The sequence below is a fragment of the Engraulis encrasicolus genome, chromosome 17, assembly GCF_034702125.1.
Source record: "Engraulis encrasicolus isolate BLACKSEA-1 chromosome 17, IST_EnEncr_1.0, whole genome shotgun sequence".
Taxonomy (NCBI): Eukaryota; Metazoa; Chordata; class Actinopteri; order Clupeiformes; family Engraulidae; genus Engraulis; species Engraulis encrasicolus.
The window spans coordinates 48,249,554-48,269,553 of NC_085873.1; the positions used below are offsets into that span (position 1 = coordinate 48,249,554).

The 20,000-nt window shown below is 44.0% G+C and overlaps 1 protein-coding gene across 1 annotated transcript in view; it reads right to left on the reverse strand.

Moving 5' to 3' along the window:
* The window catches only part of pde6c (phosphodiesterase 6C, cGMP-specific, cone, alpha prime), a 27,853-nt gene extending 19,869 nt beyond the window's left edge, over positions 1 to 7,984 (reverse strand). The window contains exons 1-2 of the mRNA XM_063221002.1: positions 7,844 to 7,984; positions 2,340 to 2,660 (exon numbers count right to left, since the gene is read on the reverse strand). Coding sequence (XP_063077072.1) covers positions 2,340 to 2,660; positions 7,844 to 7,984 — 462 coding nt within the window. The remainder of the gene's footprint in view (positions 1 to 2,339; positions 2,661 to 7,843) is intronic.
* Between the last annotated feature and the right edge of the window lie 12,016 nt (positions 7,985 to 20,000).

Sequence of the window (20,000 nt, forward strand, 5' to 3'; positions counted from 1 at the left end):
GTGTGCAGTGTTCATTTGTGTGCTGTAGAGTGCTGTGTCACAATGACAATGGGAGTTGGAGTTTCCCAATTTGGTTTTCACTTTCACTTCAAAAAGGAAAGAATATAGAGCATGGGGTGCTCAACTGGCGGACCCAGGTCCGGATGCGGACCCAAACGCAATGTCATCCGGACCAAGACAAAATCCATCTGTATTTAATATGTAGGCTATAAATTATACATGAGATTTCGCTGCCATGCGATCTATAGGTTTATTTCTGCGAAGCCAGTCTTATGACAAATAAAAGTATCATCACTATGACAACTCAGTGAGTGAGCAAGAGGCCAGTGCGGCCAGCGAGTGAGGCTATTTTCTGCATCGGTCTGTAGCGACTTTTTTGGACCCTGGAAACATACGAAATTTGGCGAGTGGACCTTTTCAGTTTCTAGTTGAGCACCCCTGAAAAAGAGGCTTGGGCTTAAAGGGACACTGTGCAGGAAATGGTCAAAAAAGGTACTGCAACTATGCTGCTCATTGAAACTGGGCTGCCTATTGCCAAATTTGATATTTACATGAAAGTTTACTAAGTAATACACAAATATTTTCTAGTATGGTCCAAATAGAGTCATTTTTGCAGCTAAAAATGGCTATTTTTGGAAATTCAAAATGGCGGACCATGGAGAAGATCCCCCTTTTCGTGTATGAAAAGTGCAATTTTTCCAGTCATAATGAATACTTAGAACTTGATGGTGGTGGTAGGTATTCATGAAAAAGGTAACATTAGTGAATGGGTAGCATGAATTCTGGAAATAAACAACTAAAAATCTCAGACAGTGTCCCTTTAAGGGCCCCCTTGACTCTAGGGCCCTTGGCCTGGGCCCAGTAATCCATCCTTGCTTGTAGCTGTGTGTGAACAGGCCTTAATTGCCTTGACACCAATTAATTAATTACCACACACCTTAATTACCTTGACACCGATTCGTCGCAGGGCTATTTTTACCAACACAACAATTAAACCTAATCAGTACAACAACCCACACTACTCAATCTTAGACGGATTTAGCAAGGGGGTGAAAGATCTGGGGTGATCTGTTAAGCTATTCGCGGAAGGATTGAATGTGTCCTTTTATTCTCGGCTGTTCCCTGTCCTACAATTTGCCCCATCCACGGAATTATTGAAAATAATTTGAAGAGTAACTCAATTTGAACTCAATGTAGCTGAGTCTTTTTAGCAAAGGGTGAACGGGCCATATGCACAAAGAGGCTACACTTACATGACAGCGGACACTGAAAGAGTTGCCATATGAGTAATGGTACCCATTTGGAAGATATACAGGATGTACATTATTGTCAGTGTTGCCAGATGTGCCTGATCAAATCCCGCCCAAAAGGTTCTCAGAAAACGCCAAATGCGCTAAATTCCACCCAATTTCAACAAATTGCGACTTCTATGGGACCAAAACGGCAGAAAAAACTACTCTACTCTACTCATCTTTACTCTCCTCATCCATACTCTACTCATCTCTCTCCTCATCCATACTCTACTCTACTCTACTCTACTCTACTCTCCTCATCCATACTCTACTCTACTCTACTCTACTCTACTCTACTCTACTCTACTCTACTCTACTCTACTCTACTCATCTCTACTCTCCTCATCCATACTCTACTCTACTCTACTCTACTGTACTCTACTCTCCTCATCCATACTCTACTCTACTCTACTCAAATTATCCATACTCTACTCTCCTCATCCATACTCTACTCTACTCTACTCTACTCTACTCTAGTCTCCTCTCCTCATCCATACTCTACTCTACTCTACTCTACTCTACTCAAATTATCCATACTCTATTCAAATCATCAATACTCTACTCATCTCAAATCATCCATACTCTACTCTCCTCATCCATACTGTACTCTACTCTACTCTACTCTACTCTACTCTAATGTACTCTACTCTCCTCATCCATACTCTACTCTACTCTACTCAAATTATCCATACTCTATTCAAATCATCAATACTCTACTCATCTCAAATCATCCATACTCTACTCTCCTCATCCATACTGTACTCTACTCTACTCTACTCTACTCTACTCTAGTCTCCTCTCCTCATCCATACTCTACTCTACTCTACTCTACTCTACTCAAATTATCCATACTCTATTCAAATCATCAATACTCTACTCATCTCAAATCATCCATACTCTACTCTCCTCATCCATACTGTACTCTACTGTACTCTACTCTACTCTAGTCTACTCTACTCTACTCTGGTCTACTCTACTCTACTCTCCTCATCCATACTCTACTCATCTCTACCAGACTCGTTCCTCCCTCGCCACACCCTTGCTCACCGCGGACACGTCGGGGATGTTGGCCGGCTTCTTGCAGGTGGCGATGAAGCCCACGATGCCCATGTCCGTGGGGAAGACGATCTCGGACTGGGGGTTGACCAGGTTGCTCTCGTAGCTGGAGGTGGGCGTGATGTCAAAGAGGGTGGTGGCCAGCTCGGGGATGCCGTTGCGCTGGCGCAGCACGAAGTAGCTGCAGCGGTCGGCGTTGGCTAGCAGGCATATCCGCTGGATGACGGAGTGCATGGCCTTCTCCATCACCGTCTCCGTCTGCAGCGTCTTGACCAGGTCGAAGATGATGTTGGCCTCCTGGATCTGGGCCACCTGAGAGGAATTGTAGAAATAACTATGATTATGTGACTAGGAAGATACTTTCGAAGATGATGTTGGCCTCCTGGATCTGGGCCACCTGAGAGGAATTGTAGAAATGATTATGATCTCAGATCTCACATATTCAACTGTCAATCAAACCCTCATGCAGTTTGCGATCGATATTGTTTGTTATTTTTGCCATTTAGTTCTTTCTTTGTATTTTTGGGTATTATGACATGTCATTGGTGGGGGTGTATGTATTTTTATATTGTTTTGGCCAATTTTAATTCTGTAAATCCCAGAAAGGGGCGCAAAATCTTTGCAAAAAATGAGAAAATGCCCCCACAAAATCAGCCATTTTGACCGCAAAAATCACAAAATCCCAGCGCGAAATCCTGGAGGGACTGTGATCTGTAGGAAAGACTTCGCTTTATATTCACTTCTGTACTTGCTTCACATACTGTTGCGCTCTATTCCTTGCCAAATGTTCCAAATGCTCTATTCCTTTCCAGGGAAAACTATGTGACTAGGAAGATACTTTCGAAGATGATGTTGGCCTCCTGGATCTGGGCCACCTGAGAGGAATCAAGTTTCTAGTTTCAAGTTTATTTAGCCATATCAACAGTATAAAATACAGTTGTTAGGAATGTTATTTGGTGTGCTCACACAACAATACAACAAAAGACACAAAACTAGGGAGGGGGTCGGGGCGAAATAAAACAGGGGGGTACATAAATCAATAAACAGGGAATGACATACAAAAACATTGGAGACATTGAAAAGTGCAATGGAATATTCAAAGTGCTGTTTTGAACACACCTATGCCTTTCCAGAGCTAATCGATTGACAATGTTCCAGATTGTTGGTAACAACCATTACGTGAGATCCAGGTTACAGAATAGTAGTAGCATCAGAGAGAGTAGAGAGAGAGAGGTTCCATTGGCCCATTGTTTCCGGGTTCTATTCCGGGGGAATCCCCTTTTAGGCAGACCTAGGCAGACCTAAGGACTGTTCTATTCAATGCTAGGAGCATTATGACAAACCCTTTTAGGCAGACCGGAACCTGGTCACATTAGGTGCCCATAGACACCTATTATGTTGGCATATCTCTATATACTTAAAGAATCTCTGGTAGCATTGTGCAAAGTAAACAAAGGAGGTAGGAATGCCAGGTAGTGGAGTAGTTGTATACATGGGTTCTACATTTTTGTTGGTGTAGCTGAATACATGGGTTCAAAATGTATGTTTTCTCCTGGCTGTGTGAGACTAGCTGCGCAAAACTCAACCTCTGATTGTTCGAAACAGCTGTCGGTAAAACAATTACCTCACATGGTTGGCTGCCAGTGTCTTGCCCCTCCTCACAACATCGTGTTTATAAACACGGTGAACCCATGTATAATGATAATAATCAGGGTCACTGACAGCTTAGGCTGGGCATAGGACAAGGTTGTCAAAAAGGGACCCACTTCAAAAATAATGCTCAAATATATAGCAATATACCCACCACAAAAAAGTAGACTACACCACTGGCCCCACCCTACACATCACTACACCACTGCCCATGGAGGGGTCCTAAATAGCCTAATACATGAGAGCCCAATGTCTGTATTTTGCCTGGGGCCCTCAAATGGATAGAAATGCTGTTGGTCTTATCTAGATGTGATGTGTGCAGTGTTGCCAGATTGGGCTGTTTCCCGCCCAATTGGGCTGCTTGGGATGGCCGTCTGCGGGTAAAAATGGCATTTTGCAGGAAAACCTGCCCAATTTTGCCCATAGAAATCAATAGAATTGGGCGGGATTTAGTGCTTCCAGGCGGGTTTTGAACATTTTTTGGGCTGGAAATCATCAGCCTCATCTGGCAACCCTGGATGTGTGAGATCTGACTGTGGAACTGTAGCCTATTTTGACAGCAACACAACACTGACGCGTCGTGAGGTAAAGGGTAGCAGCCTGCGTCTGCGTTGCCTTAGGAAGCTAGCTAGCAAGGCTTGATGCAGACAAGTCCATTTTGACAAAGCTTTTTCTCTAGGTGTTTCATTGAATCCGTATTCCCCTTTTGTCCCATCTGCCAGTATATGCCTTTCTTAACGTGAAACAGGACAACGCTACTGTATACAGGTAGCTATTATGGCATGTAGCAGTGGTGTAGTCTACTTTTTCGTGGTGGGTATACTGTATATTTGAGCATTTTTTGAAGTGGGTATACTGTATATATTTGTGCTGTTCAAAATAATGGGTCAATCAATTTTAAGTGGGTATACTGAAACCCCTGAAATTTTGAAGTGGGTATACTCCGTATACCCGCGTTCTACGTAGACTACACCACTGGCATGTAGTAACGTCACTCGTGTCCAACAGAAAAGCCTGGCCGCACCGCATGAACAACAGCTAATTAGGAAGAGTGAATACATTCTGAACGATGTCACCCACCCACTCTGCCCTGCAAAGTAAAAAATAATGTTTCAGCTTGTATTTTTTTTGTCAAAATTGAGTTTAGACTGAAAATCTTCTTCATTACACCTCCTTCGTCTCTTGACAAAACCCTTATGGTGCAAATGTGTCTCGTTTTAAAGATATTGCTCTGTCAGATTTGCAGTAACTACGATATCCAACCTAATGCCAAGGCTTTGAAGATATTTTTCTCAGTTTCAGTGTTGCCATAGTTACAGTAGTTACTGCACTCTGCCTCTGTAGGGCAGCACTAGCCAGCTGTGCCCTCCTAGTGACGCAACCGCTTCAGCGTTGCTACTAGTCAGGTCAGGAGTCAATGCAAGTACTTTCTGAGTTCCCGCAAATACGGGAACTCCTCACACTTTGATGGGAAGCAAACAACCATTAGCAAACCAAGGGAGGCCATTTGGGAAATGCTGTTTGGGAAATGATAATTGTTATGCTCTTGGTCAGACCAAGTCTCAAAGAGATTTGAAAGTCGATGATAATCAGGCTAGGGCAGCACTGCATAGTGAATTTCAGTTTCTGCCGTTTTTAAATACCCATTAGCCCGAACCAACAGATACAGTCTCAGTACAGAATTAATAAATCTGCAATGTGCACTTACTTCTGCATGGTAATAGCTAGCTAGGGGTGTCGAAAGTAAAAGCATAAAGTAATTCATGGTGTAAGCATGGCCGTAAGTAGGCCTACTATTGAGGACACAGAGGTCTTTTTTTTTTTTAGAAATGTAAAATGTATCTATTGATGAAAATCGATCTATGATCAGCAATGATAAATTCAGTCTGTATACGCCACCCCCATTTATCCTCAAGGCAGTGGTTAATGAAAACAAACTGAAGAGTTTGATTGAAGAGTTTGAAGCATTCTAAATATACAACATGCAGTAGGCTACAGTACAGTAGTCAGTATTTGACCTCAGTATTTGAAAATGTCTGGTTACAGCCCTGGGTGTAAGTACAACACTAACATTTGATATTACATGGCTGTTCCACCAGTTATTCCACTGAACCTAATGAGGCAGAGAGACTTTGTAGTTACTGAAAAACATTAAAATAAAACCCACAAATTTGATGCAACCAGTGCAGAACCAGATAGGCCTACACCAGTGTTTCTCAAACTTGTTCAGACCGAGGACCACTTTGTCCCCCCAAAAATGTTCAGGGACCACCTCTCAACTGAATTGACAGTTGACAGGTGCTATTTCGACACTGTTAATTTTGATGCAGATCACTTACTTTTTATTCACATTTACGAGCCTTATTGTGGTGAAAATATGACTTCCGACATGTTTGGCTTTCTAATGTTACATTACAAATATAGCATTTTTCTAGCTTGTCTTGGAAAAGTAGAAATCCCTTTGCGGACCACTTGAGCTCTGTCGCGTACCACTAGTGGTCCCCGGACCACACTTTGAGAATCACTGGCCTACACTGATCGACAGTAACTGTAGATCAGCTACTCTGTGGCATTACCGGTGTTGGAGGGAAACAGTGGCAGGGTTTTTTTTTTAAAGTTCTACTTTTACTTTTGCCACCTCTGGTAATTGTCCATAGGCCTACTGGGGGAAATAAGGTTACTGCTTAGCAGGGGTGGAAAGTAATTACATTTAGTAGCTTTTATGAGTACTTTTTATGAGTAATTTTTAAGTAGTTTTTAAAATGAGTAGTTTTACTTTTACTTTTGTTCATTTACTTGCACCTGTACATTCTGACCCAAGTAATTTACTCTACGATACTGGAACCTGGCCTGAGTACTGAGTAAAAAAATAAATAAACGGATAGAGACAAAATGACATGCACAATGATAAAACAATCTGCCAGAAATTAAAGAGTATGCAGAGTAACTGGACACAGCATTTGTCCAATTTATATTGGATGATGGCTGGTGCCAAGCAAGAGATTCAAGAGGAGATTCAAGAAAAAGAAATATTGAATTCTCGAGAGGAAATACTTGTAGTCAAATTACATTTTAAGTGTTTAACTTTTATCTTTTTACAGAAGTAGATTTTCAGACGGGCCTGTTTAATTTGACTTGAGTAGAATTTAAACATAGTAAAGATACTTATAAGGCTTCACAGAATGACTAACTTAATCCACAGCCCTCTTCTCCGAGTCAAGGTTGTGGTTAGCCTATAGGCCAGGGATGTCAAACTCAGGCCCGGGGGCCAAATTTGGCCCGCGGAGCCATTTTATTCGGCCCGCGCCATAGAATGTATATCACCATATTAGTAATATACAATCTATGGGCCCGCAAGATCATTTCAAATGTGTATTACAGTTGGCCCATACACCATTAATGTACAGTGTAACACAACCTGAACATGAAATTTGCTGTATCACAGGATGTGCAGACACATTTGAACAGGCAAATATGATGGGAAAGACTGTATGTGAAATTTAATTATGAGTATGACGTGCATGCATGCACAATTGTAGTACATTTTTAAAAACAATTGTTGAGTTCGGCCCGCGACTTCGTTCCATATTTTGATTTTGGCCCTCAGTCAATTTGAGTTTGACACCCCTGCTATAGGCTATTTAAAAACACAGAATACAAATATACAGACATGAAAACGCTGACCGGTTTCAGCCGTCTGGCCTTCGTCATGGCGTGGTTTATCTTTTTCTCATTAAAGATACTTTTACTTGAGTAGCATTTACGCAAAGTGAAGAGACTTTTACTTAAGCACCATTTTTCTGTAGCCTACTCTTTCCACCTCAGCTGCTTTACTGGCCACTCACCTCAGCGAAGGAGCCATCGGCCTTGAAGGTATCGCTGAAGGCTGCAGTGATCACCTCGGCGCGCACCTTCTTGTCAAAGTACTCCTTGGCGAACTGCGGATTGTTCTCCAGGTATTTCTCCACACTGTCCTTGTCTCCCATGTTTGCGGCTCGTTTGTTTCCAAGATTTTCTTACTCTCTTTGGTTGCGCTCTCTCTCTCTCGCTCTCTCTGTCTTTTTACAAGTCTCACTCAGTCAAGCGAAACAAAACAAAAAAGCACCACACACTGCCTCACTGCAGCATCCCCTGGTAGGCCTAAGTGACGGTGTTGGGTAAACAGAATCCGAAAGAAAGAAAGAAAGGGGAAAAAGTCAATCCAAGACGTCAGTTGTGTGCAGACTGCGCTCCTGCGGCTGCATCCACCCTGGACATCGTCGACCTGTCGTTAACACCAGTCCTCAAAGAAGCATCTCCTCAGACGGCTCAGTAGGTCTGGGAGGAGAGGATGGAGAGAGAGAGTGAGGGAGGAGAGGAGAGGAGAGGAGGGGGGGCAGCTCCTAGGAGAGGGGAGGGCAGGGCAGGCAGACTGTAGTGGCTTAGGCCAGCTGATCGGATCAGGGAGGACGCTAATTAATCTGACGTCATGACATCAAAACCCCCACTAAGCTTTCTTAACCTGCAAATCCCAAACGCTGAGCATTTTATGGGCGGACAATCCCATCAGTGTCCAAGCCGACTGTACTGTAGCCTATGTACGCTCTCTCTCTCTCTCCCCCCCTCTCTCTCTCTCTCTCTCTCTCTCTCTCTCTCTCTCTCTCTCTCTCTCTCTCTCTCTCTGTCTTTTTCTCTCTTTTTTTGCAAGAGACATGGGATCTTGACATAAATTCCTGGCTAAATGGACATTTTGTGCCTTTTATGAGATATAGGACGGTGACGAAATGACAGGATATGAATGACCCAGAGGTATGGGTAGGGTTGGTGAATGTCCCAGAGGTATGGGCTATAGGGGTTGGTTGGGGAATGACCCACAGGTATGGGGTATAGGGGTTGGTTGGGGAATGACCCACAGGTATGGGTAGGGTTGGGGAATGACCCAGAGGTATGGGTAGGGTTGGGGAATGACCCAGAGGTGTGGGGTATAGGGGTTGGTTGGGGAATGACCCAGAGGTATGGGGTATAGGGGTTGGGGAATGACCCAGAGGTATGGGGTATAGGGGTTGGGGAATGACCAAGGCCGCATTCGAACCTGGGTCCTCCTCACAAGCTTGACTGAGCTCACTTAAGGACAGGTGCAGTAGCATGTTGTACGACAGGGCTAGGGAACCTATGTCTGGAGGGCCGTTTGCGGCCCTTGAGGCCGTTTTATCCGGCCCCCAATATAATTTTAATGTTATTGAGCTTCACATGAAATATGACACATTTTGTAAAGGAATCTTAGAAAATGCATTTGCAAAACAATTAAGTTGTATTCAGGGAACCTAGAGAAGGTGGTGTTTGTTTAAAAGGTGGCTGCCTTCAATATAGTCCTAAAGTGAAAGGGAAAATCCTGGTTTGTGTTCATAGTAAGGCCCTCGGAGAACTTTTATGGCCCTCGGATGAATTTGAAGTGGCCCTTTGAATGAAAAAGGTTCCCAACCCCTGTTGTACGACAACACCCCTTTGCTATTCGTTTGATATCATACTGCAGTGCAACCTGAACTGAATAAAATACTTGAGAGAAAACGAAAACAATTCTCGATATTTTGAAAGCAATTCTCATGATTTTTAGATCAAGATCCCGGGCCCAGACAAATATCATCTGAATATACGCATGCGTGGTGAGGTGACATAATAAGGAAATAACACATAATGGACAAGATATGCAAACACAATGTTCAGTAATATATTGTACAGATGATGTGAGTTATTCTTTTGCAGAATGTGGGATGTGTAAAAGTGGGTAATTGCAAGAATGTGAATTGTGAAGATATCTTCTCAATAGCTCCTCTGCTCTCCCCTTAGTTCTTCATATATGCATAGCAAGATATGTCAAAGAGGGAAAAACATTTTTGAGAACATAATTGACAAAATTTGCGAGTACAACTTACAATAATATGGGCCCAGCCATGGCCAAACGGTAGGGCACTCGTCTACTATGCGGCTGACCTGGGATCGATTCCCGGCCCGGGTCCTTTGCTGACCCTTCCCCGTCTCTCTCTCTCCTTCATCTCTCTCTTCATGTCACCACCTTCACTGGCCTGTCATTAATAAAGTCAAAAAGACCCCAAAAATATCTTCAAAAAAAATAAACGTACAATAATATGGAGACCATGCAAAATAATTGCTGAAGAATGTGGGACGTGTGAAAGTCCATCATTGCAAGAATGCGAAAGCAGGTGAGAGTAGCCTTCATTTGTTTTCCGCAACACTTTAGATTTTCTTTTACTCAAGACAAAGTAGGTGTAGTAGTAGTACCTGACATGTGTCGACGGTATCACAGCTGATTTTAAAGCACGTCACACATCAACATCCCAGTGACCCTCTGATGAAGACGGAAGAAATAGGCCTACCGTCGAAACATGTCAGGTAAAAGATAAAAGTTTTACATGTCTTAAATACAGGGGTGGAAAGTAACTAATTACATGTACCCAAATTACAGTATTTTTATGAGTAACTTTTAATTGTTGAAGTAGTTTTTAAAATGGGTAATTTTACTTTTACTCAAATTACATTTTGGCCCAAGTAGTTTTACTTAATTACATTTGCACCTGCCTTGAGTACTGAGTAAATTCTGATAGGTAGAGAAAAATGAAATTAAGGAAAACATCTACCAGAAATGAAGGAACCTGTGCATATGTATCATTTCACATACAGTAAATGATCTATATTGGACTAATCCATTGCATGATTATCCAGTGCCCATCGGTATCATGTCACTGGTTTGACAGCCCAATAGTCGGCAATGGGCAGACCCTGGGCCTGCTTATTATTTTGATTCTGCTCAAAATTCCATGACCAAGTCAGTCTGGCAAACATGGGTATTTGAAGTTCATATCCGTCTCATTTTTGAAGACAATAAAAGTTTAGTATTTAACCTTCCCCACTGCAAAATAAGCAGAGGCAAGAGTGGCCTGATTGATCGTTTCAACCATAACGAGGCATTTGATACATGTAGAGGCAGGTTGAGGGCCCTCTGGGAATACGGTGCTCAGGGTCAGGTCAACGCGTCGCTCGCAGGGTTTTGTAGTCACGATAGCCAGGTAATTTGAAGATGACTGGTGCAGAAATAGACAGAGGTCACGGAGGGCGCTATTCAAGAAGAAAAATCTAATTTCTCGATAGAAAAGCTAACTGAAAGCAACTAAGTAACTTTTGCTCAAATTACATTTTGAAAAAAGTATTTTTTTTTAACTTTTACTCAAATTACATTTTCAAAGAGGTAATTTTACTTTTACTCTGAGTAGATTTCAAAACAGGTAATGATACTTCTACTCAATTACATTTTTCTGTACTCTGTGCACCTCTGCTTAAGTAAAGGAAAATCTAAAGTGTTGAGTTAAACAGTTAGACATAATGAACGTAATACAAGCTTCATTTGTTTTGTAACTAGTGATGCACGATGTGAAAAATTTCAACCGATACGATAACTGATTATTTCCTACTTCTCAGGGCCGATACCGATACGTGATATGTTCACATTTTCATATTTAATATAATATATCGATATAATCTACTCTTCAGCGGTGAAGAGCATCTTAACAGGGTCCATCATCACCTGGTATGGAAATGCAACAGTGCATGAACAGAATAATACTCATACGGCCTGAATGAAAATATAAAGTAAAAGTTGCTACTCGGCTTGAACGCAGATCCCACGTCTTCATTACATTAACCGATATTTTAATCGGGAAAACATTATATCGGGCCGATTTAAAAGAAAGTCCATATCGGCCGATATTTTAGTGGACCGATATATATCGTGCATCTCTATTTGTAACGACTACGATTGCCTCCTGCAGGGTCGCTTACAGCTTTGTCCAGGCCATAGGTGCTGCCGGAAAGGGGGATGCAGTGGTGCATTTGCATCCCCACTATTTGGCTCCCTACATGAGGCTTTCTCATCTTTCACTGCAGACAAATGAGTGGAGGGCAGAATCAGTAACATAGAGCACAGAAATAACACAGAATAACACAGAAATAAAGAATGAAAGAAATAAAATGCACCACCATTTTAAAACTCGTTCCGGCGCCCTTGGTCCAGGCCTGAGTAAAAGTCATCTGAAAGCCCCCCCCACCCAATTCATACAATGTAATGAGGACCCAATTCTGCACACCACCACCAGCCCCCTTCAACCCAGCCGGGCCCCCGCCGGGGCCGGGACAACTAGCCCCTTTGCCAGCTTTCCCGCCTCCCGAGTTGGCAGACATTTACTAGCCTGATTATCATCGACTTTCAAATCTCTTCGAGACTTGGTCTGACCAAGACAGAGCATAACAATTAACATTTCCCAAACGGCATGGTTGACCCGCCTCCCTTGGTTTGGCAATGGTTGTTTGCTTCCCGAACAAAGTGGGAGGAGTTCCCGATTTTTCGGGAGCTCAGAAACGATATTGTACTACTCTTGACCTGACTAGTAGCAACGCTGAAGGTGTTGCGTCACTAGGAGGGCACGCATGGCCTGGCTAGATCATGAGGGAGAGGAGAGACAGATAGAGAAAGAGATGGAAGGATAAGGCATAGACTGAATGAGAGACAAACTACATGGGAGACAGAGAAAGAGACAGAGAGAGAGAGAGAGAGAGAGAGGGAGCGAGAGAGAGAGAGAGAGAGAGAGAGAGAGAGAGAGAGAGAGAGAGAGAGAGAGAGAGAGAGAGAGACAGAGAAAGAGAGAGAGAGAGAGAGAGAGAGGGAGCGAGAGAGAGAGAGAGAGAGAGAGAGAGAGGGGGGGGCAAGAGAGAGAGAGAGAGAGGGAGAGAGAAAGAGACAGAGAGAGAGAGAGAAAGAGAGAGAGAGAGAGAGAGAGAGAGAGAGAGAGAGAGAGAGAGAGAGAGAGAGAGAGGGAGCGAGAGAGCGAGAGAAGTGTTGCGTCACTAGGAGGGCACGGCCTGGCTAGAGGCATTTACAATACTGCAGGAAGGGAGACTTCCAAGAAAGGGGATTTGTGGTGATCAATGCCAGTCTATAATTATCTCTTTTTCACACCGTCTGACTATACAGAGAAAGGAGAGAGGTGGGACATGAGCAGGGTGTTCTCTAAAGGGGAAGGATTAACCAGACTATCATTACTTTCTGTGTGTGTGTGTGTGTGTGTGTGTGTGTGTGTGTGTGTGTGTGTGTGTGTGTGTGTGTGTGTGTGTGTGTGTGTGTGTGTGTGTGTGTGTGTGTGTGTGTGTGTGAGAGAGAGAGAGAGAGAGAGAGAGAGAGAGAGGAGAGGTGGCAAGTGTTTTTAATAGAACTTCCTTACACTAGTGATCTCCCTTGAGGATAGGAGAGGTAGAATTAAGTGAAAGCCCAAGTGGGAAACTCCAACTCCCATTGTCATTCAGACACAGCACTGCACAGCACACAAGTTCTCACTGGACACTACAAAATTGCATTTATGCCTCACCCGTGCAAGGGGGCAACCCCCAATGGAGCAGTGTGGCAGGACGGTACCATGCTCAGGGTACCTCAGTCATCAAGGAGGATGAGGGAGAGCACGGGTTAATTACTCCCCCCACCAACGTGGCAGGTCGGGATTAGAACCAGGAACCTTTGGGCTACAAGTCTGACGCCCTAACCACTTACCCATGACTGCCCTTGTCTGACTCTGTCCTGGAATGCAGTATAAATGCACACCTGGGCCACCTGGCATTGTGACACAGCACTCCACAGCACACAGTGCTCACTGCACACAACGAAATTGCATTTATGCCTCACATTTTCTGCTGATTGGGTTGGTCGAGTGTACTAGGCTTCATGACAGAGTGTCAGTGCACAACATTTGTTGCAAATCTGTTGGTGCAAAAGCAGGCTTGATCTCAACATGTCATGCAACCTATGTAAAGTAATCAAATAGCTACTGCAGTGATTTTCAACCTATGGGCCGGGGCCCACTGGTGGGCATTGAAGGTATACCAAGAGGGTCTCGAAATAATATTCTAAATATTATAATCACATTTTGGTGTGTGTTGCTGCTGATTTATGTGAGTTTTATTCGTAATCGGGTCAGAGGTGGGCCCCTGAACATTTGTGACAATTTCGAGTGGGCCCCACGTTGGAAAAGGTTGGGAACCCCTGATCTACTGTATATGAGACAAAACACTTGCAGAGCACCAAAATGACCACAGACCAAAATGGCTCGATCCGTTAGTTCAGGACAGACAGCCTGCTGCCAGCCTCTGCCTCAGCACGGTGCACAGTACTCTACCCCAGTGTTTCTCAACCTTTTTTAGGCGAGGCACCCTTTCAATTCATGAAAATTTTCAAGGCACCCCAAACCAACAAGCCGTAATATGGCATTGCATACGATACCACACAAGCTTAGAAAAGTAACACATTTGGAGACGTCACACGACCTACGTTCGAAGTTGCAGCTGACTGGGACGACCTATATTCACTTTATTGTGTATAAATGGCACATGAAAGATTCCACTGACTAGCATTAACTTATCTATTTAGACAAATATGTATTATATTACATAATTTATTATCAACCACGTTTCCGCGGCACCCCTGAGGGGGGCCCCGGTACCCCTGGTTGGGAAACACTGCTCTACACAGTAAATGCTGCCGTGCCAAGTCAACTCTTATAGGACAGGATAGGACCAACACTGTGGGATAAATTTGACTCGCTAAGTATTGAGAGGTGCCCTGTGTTCCAGGACTCATGTTGTCCGTTCACAAGCGTGAACCTTTACCACGAATACTTACCACCACCATCAAATCAAATTCTAAGAATTCATTATGACTGGGAAAATTGCACTTTTCAAACATGAAATAGACTTTCTTTAGCTGCAAAACTTACTGTACTGTGGTCACACTACTAAATATTAGTTTATAGCTGAGTAAATATTCATGAAAAGAATGAAATGAATGGGCAGCCCAGCTTCGATGAGCAGCATAGTTGCAATACCTGCTCTGGCCACCATCCTACACAGTGCACCTTTAATTCAACTGTTTGTGTAGGACCAACACTGTAAATATGATGAATGTGACTCTGATTGTTAATTCAACTGCACTACAGTGTATGTGAGACAGACATAGATAGGAGCACTGTAATGGCTTCACCGTGCATATACTACATGTAGTTTTTAACACAATGCCCTCCCTCTCTGTCTCTCTATCTCTATCTCTGTCTCTGTCTCTCTCTCTCTCTCTCTCTCTCTCTCTCTCTCTCTCACACACACACACACACACACACACACACACACACACACACACACACACACACACACACACACACACACACACACACACACACACACGAAGTACAGGCCGCTGTTTTGCCCATCACAATTATAGATGTCTGCTGTTCTCACATTCTCACTGAGATTGCCACCTCCGCTCCGTGGTGAAAGTGAATTGCAGGAATCGTCCTCCACAGAAGTGGCCTGGGTCAGAGGAACCCTTTGGATGAGCTAATGACTATAAACAACACCCTCACACGCAGGCACACACTCACGTCACACAGGCACACACCCACACGCACGCAAGCACACCCACACAGAGAGAGAGAGAGAGGGAGAGAGAGAGAGAGAGAGAGAGAGAGAGAGAGAGAGAGAGAGAGAGAGAGAGAGAGAGAGAGAGAGAGAGAGAGAGAGAGAGAGAGAACAGGCCTCTGATATATTTATAGATGTCTCCTGTCCTGACATCGGCAGGACATTGCCACCTCCGGGGTGACAGTGGTAGCAGGACATTGCCACCTCCGGGGTGACAGTGGTAGCAGGACATTGCCACCTCCGGGGTGACAGTGGTAGCAGGACATTGCCACCTCCGGGGTGACAGTGAATAGCAGGAATCGTCCTACACAGAAGTGGCCTCCTGCTTTTGACTGTGTGGGTGCTGCACCAGGGCCAAAGGGTCAGAGGAGCCCTTTGGATGAGCTAATGACTATCTAAGGCAGATATAGTGTATGCAGTCAGCCACCTTGTTCTCCCTCTCTCTCTCTCTCTCTCACACACACACACACACACACACACACACACACACACACACACACACACACACACACACACACACACACACACACACACACACACACACACACACAGCCGCACACTCTCAATGTAGTGGTATCCTTAATTTCCCCCTGGGATCAAAAAATAAATTACAGACGCAAGCGGCGATGTCTGGCCCTCGCACCTATGTTGCAGGGCCGGGGCATACTGCCAGCACATCATCATCATTTTTTGTTTGTCTAAGCCAGATACACACAACTTACACACACACACACACACACAGCCACACACTCTCAATGTAGTGGTATCCTTAATTTCCCCCTGGGATCAAAAAATAAATTACAGACGCAAGCGGCGATGTCTGGCCCTCGCACCTATGTTGCAGGGCCGGGGCATACTGCCAGCACACCATCATCATTTTTTGTTTGTCTAAGCCAGATACACGCAACTTACACACACACACACACACACACACACACACACACACACACACACACACACACACACACACACACACACACACACACACACACACACACACACACACAGCCGCACACTCTCAATGTAGTGGTATCCTTAATTTCCCCCTGGGATCAATAAATAAATTAAAGCCGCAAGCGGCGATGTCGGGCCCTCGCACCTACGTTGCAGGGCCGGGGCATACTGCCAGCGCCCCATCATTATCTTTTGTTTGTCTAAGCCAGATACACAACTTACACACACACACACACACAAAGGTGTAGGTTTGGCTCGAAAAGTGGTGGGGACATTTCAATGACAAATTGTCCGGATATGCAGTTTTTGCATTATACTTGCGAACATGTGGTGGGGACAAGCTAGGTTTATCTCAAAAGTGGTATGGACATGTCCCCACCATCCCCCCCTAAAATTACGCCCATGCACACACACACACACACAGCCGCACACTCTCAATGTAGTGGTATACTTAATTTCCCCCTGAGATCAACAAATAAATGGGACTCTATTAGTCCTCTGCTGCTACAGCTGACCTCTCAGAGTCAGATTGAAATATGTATTTTTGGCTCTTGTGGTCATAATCGCTTGTAATGGATGACTAAAATGTTGTCACAGTCTCTCTCACTCTCTCTCTTGAGTCAATGCCTGGGAGACCGGTGTTGGCTGAAAATGCCTGGCCAGATTTTTTGTCCAAATCTTAAAATCACTACGCAGTTAATGTTGACTTTTGGATAGGCAGTTTTATAATGAACGTTCGAAAGGAGTGCAAATATACTATAGCTGGGAAATAAAATAATTTGCGAATTTGTGTATGTTTCCAAATAGTTTTGACAACAAGTGTTACTTTTCAGGTAACACATTTGTTTTTTAAATGTACAATATAAAATGGACTTCTACACAAGTTTGGAGAAGGGACTTGCACACAGAGAGAGACATCTTTCTTGTGCACAGAGAGACACCTTTCTTGTGCCATTTTCAGTTCTGTGCTGTTTGTCCCACCCTGCCACATTGCCTTACAGACAGGGCTGGGACTGGGGGAGAAATAGGGCCCCGGCACTTTTGGCTTAAAGGGCCCCCCTCATAATTAGCGACGCAGAACTGACTCGCCAGTGGGCTCCGCACCCTCGTGGGACCCTATTTTCAGAAAAGTAAAAAAAAAAAAAATATATATAGGGACCCCGTCGAAAAAGAGATGGAACATCTCAAGGGGCTATCCCTTAATAAAATAATTTAATTGAATTGAATATTTTTTTAACTTTTCTGAAAATAGGGGCCCACGAGGGTGCAGGCCCAGGGCCCACCGGGAAATGCCCGCTATGCCAGACGGCCAGTCCATACCTGCTTACCTGTACAGAAGGTCTTCTTAAGGCATCTGCTCCAATGATGCAGGAACTCCGCTAATCCCGAGCTTTAAATAGTTTAATGCAAGGCATTAGCCACGCAATCTCGCTCCAGATTTAGATGAGGTTGGCCAACCATGTCCGACAGACAGCAAGGAGCGGGCGAGAGCATAGAGGACTTCTCCTCTTTCACTCCAGGCAGCACCTGGCCAGGCAAACCAGACGAAATGTGAGATTTAATGTGAATATTTAATCTGGCCCTGATCAATGAGACATCGGAAAATTGTTGTTGGGAACAACCCGTTGTTTTTCAAACCGTGTCTGTGCCTATTGGCCACCGCTTTGTCGTCACTCCCTCAAAGCCCCATCCGATTTGCATCCAAAGATTCCAAACAAATCAAAACAAATCTGCTGCGTTGTGATTGGCCAGCCAGTTTGAGGGCCTGGGCCATTGTCCGAGGCTAGACCCTAGACACTCACAGGCAAAACTAATTTTGGCCGCTGGTGGGTGGGGCTAGTTTACTAGGCTAGTCAGCACCCATCACCGTCCGAGAACACCCTGGCACACACAAATACGTACAGTATAGTCCTTCAATCATTTATAGATCTCGCAACTCTCTCTCACACGCAGGTCTGTCAGAACCGGGCAAGCAACACCCCATTGGTGATCTAACGGTAATTGGTGTCGTGTCCAGACAAATTTGGCATCTCATCCTTGTCCAGGAAGGTATTCCAAGAACGTGGGTTAGTGATAAACCTGGTTAACCTAATAATAGCATGCAGTAGTCATCTATTTTCTTAGTACAGCAGGCTCTTGGATTAAATGTTTCCCGACTTCAAGGTTAACTTAACTTGGTTTACTACTGAGTCAGGCTCTTGGAATTACCCCCAATGAGTGTGCATTTCACGTGTCAGTGAGTGCGTTTTAATATGCGACCTTGCCTCCTCCGCTTGCGCTTGTCTCCTCGTCCCGCCTCCTGGCCCCTCCTCCGTGGAGAAAACGATAAAGTTTCCCAGCTGTCAGCCTAGCCACAACAACTTTTGAGGGACTGTTTTTTATTCACCATCCCAATTGCAAATGAGAAAAAGACTCTACAATTGAGCTTTTGCAAGATATTGAAATATAATGCTGTTGTCGGTGATGTCATCATGACGAGAAGCAAGTGGAGGAGACAAGGTCGCATATTGCAACGCACTCTGTATCTTCAAGCCAGAGCCATTTACTTTAGTTGTGACCAATGACCTCAGCATGTAAACCAGGTTAAGTTAACCTTGATGTACGGCAGTTGTAAATTATCTAATAGAAAAGCATGGACTTCTCATTTTCTTAACTAAATGGCACCTGCTGGTTATCAATTATTACTTTTACCACTTCCTATAGGTTATCTTAGCCAGATTTATTGCTGAATAGTTTTCTTGGAATTACCACCCACATTTTGTGAGTGTGTTTCATGTATCTGTGTCTGTTGTGATCTACTTGGCAGAGCCATTTACTTACAGGTGTAACCAAAGACTCAGCAGGGGTGGAGTCTATGTGGAACGCAGGTATACGGAGTTAGCCTGGGCGAATAGCTGACTGTCAATAAGTCTGGCAAAAGCCACGAGGAATCCGTCTCCGTGGACGGTGGGAGATGGTCTGATCTTACTCTATCATTTAAATTAATTGGAGTTCCAAACTCAAATTGAAACCCATATTGTGCTTTATTAGCGTGCATGTTACGTTATAGCGTAGTAAAAGCATACAAATAACAAAATGAGAGTGTGAATAACCAACCTTACCCAATCAGTAACGGAGCTCGCGGGTGAGTTCTACGTCACCACTCTCAACTGTTTGTTGATTGGCTAAACACTGAGAGAACCGAGCTCGAGGCTTTTGCCAGACGATGTGCGGAGCCAAAATCTTTGGGTGGAGTACATGGATGGCGTCGCCAGGCTAATACGGAGTATACCCACTTCCAAATTTCAGGGATTTCAGTATACCCACTTAAAATTGATTGATCCATTATTTAGAAAAGCACAAGTATAAAGAGTATACCCACTTTAAAAAAATGTTAAAATATACAGTATACCCACCACAAAAAAGTAGACTACGCCACTGACGCTCAGAGAAGGAAACTGAACTCGGCTCCAGTTTTCATTTCACTCTTTTAATGGAAGCTCTTGGTCCTTTATACAGTACAATACTGAGAAAAGAAAAGCAAAATACAATCACCTCAGCTAT